This window comes from Asterias rubens, chromosome 13, assembly GCF_902459465.1.
Source record: "Asterias rubens chromosome 13, eAstRub1.3, whole genome shotgun sequence".
Taxonomy (NCBI): domain Eukaryota; kingdom Metazoa; phylum Echinodermata; class Asteroidea; order Forcipulatida; family Asteriidae; genus Asterias; species Asterias rubens.
The window spans coordinates 12,455,173-12,466,595 of record NC_047074.1 but is presented as its reverse complement, the minus strand read 5'-3'; the positions used below and the strand labels follow the sequence as shown (position 1 = coordinate 12,466,595).

At 38.6% G+C, this 11,423-nt stretch overlaps 1 protein-coding gene across 1 annotated transcript; it reads left to right on the top strand.

The window, feature by feature from the left end:
- Positions 1 to 2,378: 2,378 nt before the first annotated feature.
- LOC117298782 (ADP-ribosyl cyclase/cyclic ADP-ribose hydrolase-like) lies at positions 2,379 to 10,523 on the top strand. The gene is made up of 8 exons (XM_033782113.1): positions 2,379 to 2,515; positions 6,187 to 6,392; positions 6,835 to 6,964; positions 7,416 to 7,655; positions 7,821 to 7,900; positions 8,688 to 8,780; positions 9,944 to 10,030; positions 10,199 to 10,523. Exons 2-8 carry the CDS (start codon positions 6,211 to 6,213, stop codon positions 10,362 to 10,364), a joined length of 978 nt encoding a protein of 325 aa, XP_033638004.1. The 5' UTR covers positions 2,379 to 2,515; positions 6,187 to 6,210; the 3' UTR covers positions 10,365 to 10,523.
- Positions 10,524 to 11,423: the final 900 nt, after the last annotated feature.

The following is an 11,423-nucleotide window of genomic DNA, read 5'->3' as shown; positions in this document are numbered from 1 at the left end:
CCTTAAAATAATTAGTTGCTGAGGTGCTGTATTTTTTGAGATTTGAGTAAAACAATGTCATGAAAATACGTTTTTACATGCGAAAATAATTTTCGTCTCATGATCACTGAGACGAAAATTATTTTCATGACATTGCTTTACTCATTTCTCAAAAACTACAGCACCTCAGCAAGTAATATTTTCAGGGAAGCTTTTTTACCTTTGTAAAAAAATGAAGTAGAATTTGGTATAAACTAGTTTTGACAATAATATGCAAAAGGGACATTGCTCTATTTAGTGTAATGTGTCAGCAATGTAGAGACTTTGGGGGCAGAGCGAAGTTGGGGGTAGTATGACGTAAAGGGCGCCCTCAACTGGCCGTGCTGTGAATACAAGACGTTGTCGAAAACTAAACGAGTTAAAATGTTGATTGAGGTTTTACATGTATTCAGTTCATGCATGATTTCCTTCAATAACTAGTTCACAAACAAAATAATAATAAATTTCCTTTTTTCTTCAAAAACAGTTTCTATTAATGTAATTCTCTTGCTAACTCGCCATTTACAATGATTTAAATGAACTATGTCTTAATAGCATGATGAACCTGCTTACAGCTAAAAGATAGTGACCGGTTTATATTTTATTAAATGACAATATAATTAAATTGAGAAACATAGAAAAATTGTTGACGAGATTATGGCTTAAAGGCACTGGACAGTATTAGTAATTACGCAAAATAATTGTTGGCATAAAAACTTAAACTGGTAACGAGCAATCGAGAGTTGTTGGTAGTTTATTGAGAAATGACTCCCTCTAACATAGTTTTTGATTTCTCACTCAAATATTCAAAGGCTTATAAGGTCCAAAGCACTTTTTAGGCATCTGAAAGCACATAAGTTTGTGCAAGAGGCGTGTATTTTCTTTCATTATTCTCTTGCAACTTTGATTGCCTATTGGGTCAAAATTTTCACAGATTTGTTATTTTATGCATGTCGGAGTACACCATGTGAGAATACTGCCGCACTGGTCTTTGACAATTACCAAAAGTGTCCACTGCATTAAGCTGAGGTATCATTAAAGGAACACGTTGCCTTGGATCGGACGAGTTGGTCTATAAAAACCGTTTATATCCGTTTGTTATAAAATGCATATGGTTGGAAAGATGTTTTAAAAGTAGAATACAATGAGCCACACAAATTTGCCTCGAAATTGCGTGGTTTTCCTTTAACTTTGCGAACTAACATGGTCGGCCATTTATGGGAGTCACAAATTTGACTCCCGTAAATGGCCGACCGTGTTAGTCGACGAGGTAAAAGGAAAACCACGCAATTTCGAGGCGTGTTTGTGTGGATCATTGTATTCTACTTTTACAACAACTTTTTAGCCATATGCATTTTATTAAAAACGGTAACTTACAAACGCTTTTCAAAGACCAACTCGACCGATCCAAGGCAACGTGTTCCTTTAACACAATTCACAAGCACTGTTGACGATGTATGGTCCAAAATTTTACTTAAAGTTAAAACTTATAGTAATCTTTAAACACTTAAGCTGTATCGGACAATCGCCCCAGTAAGCTCATAAATATATAAAGGTTTGTAAGCCATTTAGATAAATGAAGGAAACATTTCAAATAAACTTGTTATGCACTGTGTATTCGATGCATTGGGGTTTAAGTTTATCATTCTCTATCAATGGCAGAATTCGTTCAATGATAATCCATGCAAGCTTGACCCATTTACGTCACACAGGGCTTTATTGCACTGACCCTTTGTTGACCAACTTCCCTTTTGGCAAGACTTCATTCCTTACTGAAAAATCATACAGATTTCTATTTTCAGTTCGCACTTGAAAAAATGCCTGACCTTCGATTTTGAGATTTCTATAGATTGGCGGGAACAATAAATGTTTCTTTTGTATATAACGTATTGCAATTATGTCTTCTTGAAAAAAACACGAAGTCTATATTATAGGCCTAAGCCTTTATTATATAACGGTCTTTTACTAGTGATTACCATTGGAATTTCCAGTGACGGACATTTTGACAACTACACAATAATTGCCATAAGTCTGGGCCTAATATACTACAGTGATCCACCATTAAAAAAAATATATATCCAAAGGCCAAAGCGCGGGGCCAGATTTGATACGCATGATTTATGCTATCACCTCTGAGTTATGTGTTTATCACCAAGACGGGAACCATAGAAATCAAACCTCTGTACACGAAAATTGCTGAACTCACCTACACGCATGCAACCTTCAATGTAAGACCAGCAGACCAGACAATTCAACGGGTGAAAGTTCGAAGAGATTAGAAAATATTTTGGTGTCATATCTGAGAGAGTGTTTTTGTGCGATGAATGCATCAGTGGATATAAATAATTACATTGGCTGAATTTATATTTTTACATGTTGGGAGGTCTTATTTTACGCACTGAAAGAGTTTTTTCCCAGCGCGATTCAGCAATCCTCTCGCGGGACCCGGACCCATTTTGTCCGGTACGAGTTGTGCGAGCTGTTACCCCATGATCGGGTAAGTTTCATTTGATTTCATTCGGCAAGTTTCGTTTGATATATAAATGTGATTATCTTTAATTGTAAACATGGGCCTATAGCTTGTAAGTGGTTTATACTTATTATATTATAGGCATATAGTAAAAACCGCAGTGATAACCCTTTGATGAAATTCTGTGAAAATAATATTTAAACTGTCGGACCCTGGACACTATTGGTAATTGTCAAAGACCAGTCTTCTCACTTTGTGTATCTCAACATATGCATAAAATAACAAACCTGTGAAAATTTTAGCTCGATTGGTCGTCGGAGTTGCGAGATACCTATGAAAGAAAAAAACACCTTTGTCTCACGAAGTTGTGTGCTTTCAGATGGTTGATTTCGAGACCTCAAATTCTAAACTTGAGGTCTCGAAATCAAATACGTGGAAAATTACTTCTTTCTCGAAAACTACGTCACTTCAGAGGGAGCCGTTTCTCACAGTGTTTTATACATATCAACCTCTCCCCATTACTCGTTACCAAGTCAGGTTTTATGATAATAATTATTTTGAGTAATTACCAATAGTGTCCACTGCCTTTAATTGTAAACACGGGCCTATAGCTTGTAAGTGGTTAGTACTTATCATAGGCCTACTATGTAAATAAAATAAAACCGCAGTGATAACCCTTTGATGAAATCCTGTGAAAAAAAGTGTTTAAACTTTGCATTCCCACATTGATTAAAAGAAAAGGTAGCCCCACTATAAGCAATAGGGGAAAGGTATTAAATTAATATTAAACAGTAATTGTTAGCCTGAATGCCAATGGACTTAAAAGGAAAGTTTTATTAATTTTAGTGATTATGTGTGTTTTTGTGCTCACCGTTTTGCGAAAATTATTAGGCCTACCCTTTTAAAAAGTCAAGTGTGCATTATTTTTTAACACATTTCACAGTATTGATTACTTGTTTATGTTACTGTTTGACTTGTTTATCTTTGCGGTGGCCCATGAACTTTGGCAATTGTAATGAACTGGAAAAACAACTGTTGTAGTTGCATTGATATGGAAAACAACAACCATATTTATGATATCTTTAACAAATCATCGATAAGGAAAAGATTGCCAACCAAAATACTCTTGGTCAGTATGTATAGTGGTACTGCGGCCGATTTCACGAAACGCTATAGGATTAATCCTAACTCGAGTTAGGACGGGTAACCCGTCCTAACTTAGAATGGGTTCATTTCGTCCTACGTATTTGGATACGGAACTGAACCCGTCCTTAGTCCTAAGATTAATCCTAAGGTAGGAAGAGTTTGGTGAAATCGACGGCTGGTCCCGCTGAAATTTACCCACAATCGGTTATATTGATTGGTAATAAAATACTTCTGTTTTGCATGTTCTAAAACTGGCTTAAAGGCACTATGGACATCTTTGGTTGTTGTCAAAGACCAGTAGGGCCTATTCTCACTTAGTGTATATCCCGACCTATATGCATAATTATTATTATTATTATTATTATTATTATTTTATTCGCCATAACAGTACAAAACAAAATACATTGACAACATTATACCCCAAGATGGGCAAGGGACAACAAAAGCAAATACATACTATGATCCGTAGATCTGTTGCCCCACATCTGGGGTACACAATAAAATTAATATAGATTTAACATAATATATAGTACACAAAGCAATAATAAAAGCAGAAAATTAAAAACCAATAGAATATGATAAATATATATTAAGAATAAAAAATAAATAATCGTTAGCATAAAAACATATGTATATTTGGTTTGCGGTAACACCATGTGTGTATCTACTTGCTAGGTAGAGTTGTTCTTAGGGAATTGTCTTGCTTTATTTTACTGCCGTGGAGTAGATAATCGGAGGTTCGGGAGACTTCTCAGTTCTACAAAGAACTGTCCTGCTTTTTAACTATTACCAGGGCGGATGGTATAGAAATTAGACTGGACTACTACTTTAGCTTACAGTCTCCTGACGATGACTAGAGCAAGCTAGTCGAAACGTTGAGACCAATTTCAGAACTGACTCCGCGGCAGTACAGTTAATTACGATCCTATAGAATAAAGCAAGACAGTTCCCTAAGAACAACTCTACCTGGCAAGTAGATACACACATGGTGTTACCGCAAACCAAATATACATTGATACCTCACCATGCAATGCCTCAAATCCTACATAAAAACATACTTGGTAAAGAGCAGTGGAGAGCAGTAACATTGTGAGAAACGGCTCCCTCTGAAATAACATAGTTTTTTTGAGAGAGAGAAATAGAGAGGTAATTTCTCACTTTAATATTAATGAGACTTCAGGCCTGAAGCCCAATTTTATTAGGCATCTGAAAGCACACATTCAGTGTGTTTTTTCTTTCATTCTTTTATTTACTTGCAAAACCTCGCCGACGAATATTGAGCCAAAATATGTTCACTGATTTGTTCTGGTATGTTGGGATACACCAAGTGAAAATACCAACCACTGGTCTTTGCTACTATCCAAACGTGTCCAGTGCCTTTAAACATCACCTTGTAATATTGTACAGTTTAAAGGCAGTGGACACTATTGGTATAATTACTCAAAATAATTTTAAGCATTAAACCTTTCACGGTGACGAGTAATGGGGAGAGGTTGATGGTATAAAACATTGTGAGAAACGGCTCCCTCTGAAGTGCCATAGTTTTCGAGAAAGAAGTAATTTTCCACAAATCTGATTTCGAGACCTCAGATTTAGAACTTGAGGTCTCGAAATCAACCATCTAAACGCACACAACTTCGTGTTGCAAGGGTTGTTTTTGTTTCATTATTATCTCGCAACTTCGATGACCGATTTAGCTAAAATTTTCACAGGTTTGTTATTTTATGCATATGTTGAAGATACACCAACTGTGGAGGCTAGTCCTTGACAATTACCAATAGTGTCCACGGTCTTTAACAATGAAAAACAAGAAACAGCTTTAAATGTGCTCAGATTGATTCCAATATTAATTTAGGTCAGCATTATCACCACCAATAAGCCACACTATAGATATCAAAGACCGAGTACTAAGTGCCCGACAACCCCATGCCCCACTAATTTGTGAACCAGCGTAATTTACTCTCATTATCTTGCACCCGCGATTCACCAGAAGCACTCAGCGGCATACTTTGTCCTTTTATCGGGGTGTAATGGCGTAACAAATTGACAAAGGTATTTCTTTCCACATGCTCAAATATGGCATTAGTAGTATAGCACTATACGGTAAAATCTAATGGCTCATAATTAGCTTTGCCAAGGTTGGGGGAATTTATTGAGCTTGGCATTAATAGCATTTTGACTCCGAGGAGAGACACAACAGTTGCTGAAGTTTTCTTCGCGATTCGTTTGGAAATATTTACGAGGTAAGTCTCGCCATTGTGTTTGGACCAACCTTTTGAGGTTTCAGTAAACCAGGACATCATTGTACAGTTTGTCTATTAATTGACAAACCCAGCGAGGACAAGCCTCTTTTATGCATTTCCTTCCACACAGTTTTTGTAGGATTTAAGTGAATTAGTGATGCAATAAAGGAACTTTAATTTCTATGCAAATTTATTCATTCAGGCAAAACTTTAAAGCTGGGAAATCTTGAGTTGGTACCGCTCTGTATCACCAGTTGTTGAGTTACTGTTACGCCGTATCACCTTTATCCTTGAAATTGCTGTTTGCAGGTACAACAAACCCCAGACCGAATAATGTTTGGTCCCATAGATGTAGCACGGAGTATTCTACTCCTCGCCAGCAGTGCGGTTCTGTGCAGATGTTTGACCTTTACTGGTCCGGGTACGACCCCTGACCTGGAGGTCATATTCAAAGGAAGATGTGCAGAATACATAGGAGGTCATGTTTATCCACATGTGGATTCTGAAGAACTCAGGTAAGGCGACTCAATCAGGAGGACTATTAGCCTTGAATTTCCCCCCGTTCCCGATCACCGTTGCGATCTTTTAGACTTGGTTCAAGACGTTCAGTTTGTGTTTTTCACAAAAACTTTATGAAGGTCATTGCTCAAAATATTATTGACCAAAACAAACCTAATGACGCAGTGAGGCATGTACAGATGAGACATAACCTTTTTTCAGATAATATGGTGGACATTTGATAGTGCACTGGTTTGGTTTGGTTTGGTTTGGTTTGGTTTGGTTTGGGTGTATACAGACAGATTTACCCAAATCCAAAAGTCATGTGTCCGCCATAATCATTATTCTCAAAATGACATAAAGGTCGAAGTTTGAAATTCGTTAACAGGTGAATATTGACTGTGTTTTCTTTGTGTTTTATTTTTTCTAAACGTAAATTTTTCCCCTTTTTCAAACTAGAACGAAAAATTGCACGTTGTTATGGGAGTTATTTCTCGAAGCTTTCGTGTACCGCGACCCATGTAATGTCACGCTGGACATGTACGCAGACTTCGTCAATGAAGCCGCAACAAGTATACCAGCTAACCAAGTAAGTACTTGGTACTTTAATCCCTTTACAGCCCCAGTAACCCTCGACCTACGATTATACTGATGGATGTAAACCTTGCACATTTTGGTTTGTGATTGTTTTTAATAATTATGTGAGGTCTGGCGAACGACCGATGCAGGGAACGAAGAAGATGCAAAATAGATGGATCGCACATGACGTCATTGACCAACATCTTTGATGTACACTCTCAGCCAATGATAGGCCGAATCCGAGTTGGCGGCTATGGCTATAAGCTACGGCTGTTGCTAAGGGTGTTGCTAAGGACGTCCTATACCTCAACGCATGATCACGCGTAAATCTAGCCGTAGCCGTAGCTTTAGCCGCTATTTTGGACACGGCCTAGCCCTTCATGCGTGCACGTTTCATCAAAGATCGAGCAGAGCTCCGTATAGATTGAATAATAATGTTATGTTGTTTTGATTTATTTTAGGCGGTATACTGGGATGGTTTTGACGTATACTCTGACGTCAGATCTTACGTCAATGACGGCCACCGTGGTTTGACTCTTGAGTTCACACTGGTTGGCTACATTATGAACGGCTATCTGTACTTCTGTGGCCAGACCGAATATCCAGGCATAAAGTATGACTCGTGCCCACAGAAGGGCGATTGTGGCGGCGACTTCCCTGAAGGTTCTATCGATGCTTTCTGGGCTGCTGCTTCTGTATACGTAAGTTCAATACCGACTATGGAGATAGATGGATTGCACATGATGTCTTTGACCACCATTAAAACAATGCATGGAAACGTTCACGTTTTTGCCTAGCCGCGTTTCAAGCAGGGGCCAAGTAACAAGCTTTCCCATATCCAAGAAAATACACCTTTTATTTTTCAGTTTGGAAAGTACGGCGCCGGTAAAGTGAAGTTCATTGTCAACAGCAACAGACCTGGAGGTGCATTCCACACAAACGACAGGTAAAAAGGCCTTCAAAATGTCATTTGGCTTCCTCTCCGGCGCTGGCTTGCGATACTTGCGATATAGAAGTCATTTTCGGTTAGAAAATACTGCACTTACGCATCATACTGGGGCAAGTACGGGTGAGCGACTAGACTGACCAGAAAGACCACTCGAAACTGTGACGTAGCTCTCGAGTTGACCATATCGACCATTGTCCAGTGGTTCAACCATGGAGGAAAGAGTTTCCTCCATGGTTCGACACAGTCCCTGTGCTCTGTGTGATTTCTGGTTAGTCTAGTCGTTGCATTCAAGTCTAGTCGCCACCCGAACTTGCTCCCGTGTGCCACACCGACGGACGGTTTATTTGGTCTGTGCTACATTTGGATTAAATCAAAATAGCGTCCAGCAACCACGTGATTATCAACAAATCGTCTCTCCAGCATGTCGCTACTCTCTCGATACATATATCTCTGGTCAGTTTTATACGCTGCTCTGTTACCAATAATTGATCGACGATTTCAAACAAACTAATAAATGCCAAATAGTAAATTTTCCCTTTTTTGTGTTTTTTATTTTACACCTTTTTGCTGTGATGTTTTGGAGTTTTCAGTCGATACCTTTTTTGTGGACACCTTTATGCGTGTACTGGTGCAATATTTCTTTTTTACGAATAGGGTTGAATCAAAATTCCAAAAAATATCCACGCTTCGTCATTTAACCGACCTTTCATTTTGTTTTTCGATTGAATATGCTTTTAAATAACTAATATAATCACAACACTAAAAGTTTTGTTTTATTGTTCAGTTTTTTTGCGCAGTACGAAGTGGTAAACATGGATTCATCGAAAATCAGTCTTATGGAAATCTACATAATAACGTTCCTTGAGGAAACACCAGGGTAAGATTCAGTGGTTCCACTTCCAGTTTCCTTCAATCTCTTTAATTACGTAAACCAATATTGTATTTAACGTCTTTAAAACATTGTTTTATTTCATATACACAACAGTTTATAAAATGCCCGACAATGTGCTTTCTAAAAGTTTTAGACTGAAATTCACCCTTTGTAATCGATTTGAAGTTTAGGGACAAAATCGTCTGCAGTTTGTCACTCATCAATCGATCAGAGTGAATTTAAATCTAAAACGTTGAGAGAGTGGCATACATTATCCACCCCCTTAAATCCTGTAAAGAATTGTTAACACAATAAAAGAACTATAGCCGGCTGATTTCTACAATGCTCTCGACTTTAATGGCGTGAACTATGTTGCAATTGTTATAACCATTAGCATTGTTTTAGTTCAAGTACAACTTGTTTCCATACCATGCCCGATATGTGCCAGAGGATGCCCCCCCCCCTGTTCCCATTGAACCATAACACACTCACTTATATTTCTTGTACACACATTCTATTTGTTACATCCCTTTTGAGACATCTTTGTTCTTTCCTTGTCCCTGTAGCAAAGAACCTCCCATAATATACTTTGTACACAAAATTCCTTAAAGACACTGGACACTATTGGTAATTGTCAAACACCAGTCTTCTCACTTGATGTATCTCAACATATGCATAAAATAACAAGCCTGCGAAAGTTTGAGATCAATTGGTCGTCGAAGTTGCGAGTAAATAATGAAAGAAAAACACCCTTGTCACACGAAATTGTGTGCTTTCAGATATTTGATTTTGAGACCTCAAATTCTAAATCTGAGGTCTTGAAATCAAATTCCTGGAAAATTACTTCTTTCTCAAAAACTACTTTACTTCAGAGGGAGCCGTTTCTCACAATGTTTTATACTACCAACAGCTCTTCATTACTCATTTCCAAGTAAGGTTTTGTGATAATAATTATTTTGAGTAATTACCAATAGTGTCCACTGCCTTTAAGGAGCAACCCGGTCTTAAGAATTCCCCTATATTTTTTATGGAGACCCTTTGTTTCCCCTTTTCTGTTTTGTCTTCGGTCATAAATTCCCGAGATTCATACAACACAATGGAGACACAGTATAAGAGGGGCATGCCACCTATCCAGAACCAAATGTTTGTAACTGTTTTTTTTTCTGCAGTGAAACTTGCGAATCTCAGTCCATAGAGACACTACGGTCAATGCTCGATGACAGAGGCATTTCGTCTACATGCACGCTGCAGCCCGAGTAAGTATCTTCAATCGGCCATTTTGTTTGTTTATTCACGCAGCTGAAGCTGTTTTTATGACCAATGGCAGTGACAGACATACACAAATAAAAGGCATGTGTAAAAAGATAAAACAAAATGTGCAAACCATATTACTGATGGTGTAAATTATTTTGGTCTGATTTCAGAGACGTGCTCCATATGTTTTGTGCTGACAACCCGACGGCAAAGGATTGTGCATTTGCCGCCTCCCAGTCTTCAAAAAAGGCACTGCGTCATGAAATCTCCCGAATAGGAATGGCGTTTGGTGCTGTCTTCGTGTACATTTTTCATGTAAAATCCATTAGCCTTTAATTGTTTAAGCCTATCACTGTTTTTAATGTGCACTGTTTTATTATTGTTCGGTTGGACCACATTACGTTGTAATGGCGGTGTGTAAGGGAAACTTGTCTTGGCTGCCCATACAAGAAATTAACGTGCGTGGGCTGAATGGAGAGGATGATTCAAAAGAGGGCGCTATCAGAAGAAGTTTGTACACAGTTTGCCGTGTGGGGGGACATAATCTCTCGGGGGGGGGGGGGGGGGGGCAAAATCTACTGCCACACATTACTCATAGAAAAACCCCAAAGTGTTTTTGTAGTGTAAGTCCATACCAACCTTGAAATGTTGCGATGTGGGGGCCTATCGGTTGTATTTCTATCGGTTGTATTATTTTTCTTTACCAATGAAAAAAAAAAAATGTCAATGTTTCTTTGAAAGTGTCTGGAGTTTGGTTGTCACGGGCCGGTTGTCTTAGGAAAATCTGCCCCGTGAAATTATTTCCCCCATGGGAAATAAACATAGGCCGGAGAAGGGTTCAAAAGAGTGCGCTATCAGAAGAGGGTGACAGTTTTGCCCTCCGTGTGTATAGACCATATTATGCCACAACGGCAGTTCTATTAATCACTCACAATAATATACATCTATAAAAAGAATTTTCAGAGTATTTTCAGATAATGAAACTGATGTAGCCTATAGCGCGTTGCACTAAATCCCATTTAAAACACCAACAAAACAAGTGTAACTGTATTGATTTTTTGTTGTTGAAAAACTGCGATATGTGGCAGGAGATTCTGTAGATCTGGTAGCGCCCTCTTTTTAATCAATTCCCATACGGGGTGTGCGGTTTCGATGTCATAAATCGGGGTAAGGGGGGGGGGGGGGGGGGGGGGGGGGGCACTGGCCGATTCTAATAGCGAGGTTTAGCTGTACGTTACGCGAGCAAAAACGTGAACGTGAACGTCAGAGAAATGTGTCGTTTCGGGGTGACGTCTACTTCGGGATTATTTCATCGGCGCAAGTATGACGTCTGCACGACGGACGTACATATGACGTGAGAATTGCTAACTTCACACGTATGCTAACGTGAGCTTT

What these genes read in the sequence shown, in the direction of transcription:
- LOC117298782 (XM_033782113.1), top strand. Translation starts at nt 6,211, where the DNA reads ATGTTTGGTCCCATAGATGTAGCACGGAGTATTCTACTCCTCGCCAGC. An exon ending in CAAGTATACCAGCTAACCAA is followed by an intron (nt 6,965 to 7,415) that starts GTAAGTACTTGG and finishes GATTTATTTTAG; the next exon opens with GCGGTATACTGGGATGGTTT. An exon ending in GGGCTGCTGCTTCTGTATAC is followed by an intron (nt 7,656 to 7,820) that starts GTAAGTTCAATA and finishes TTTATTTTTCAG; the next exon opens with TTTGGAAAGTACGGCGCCGG.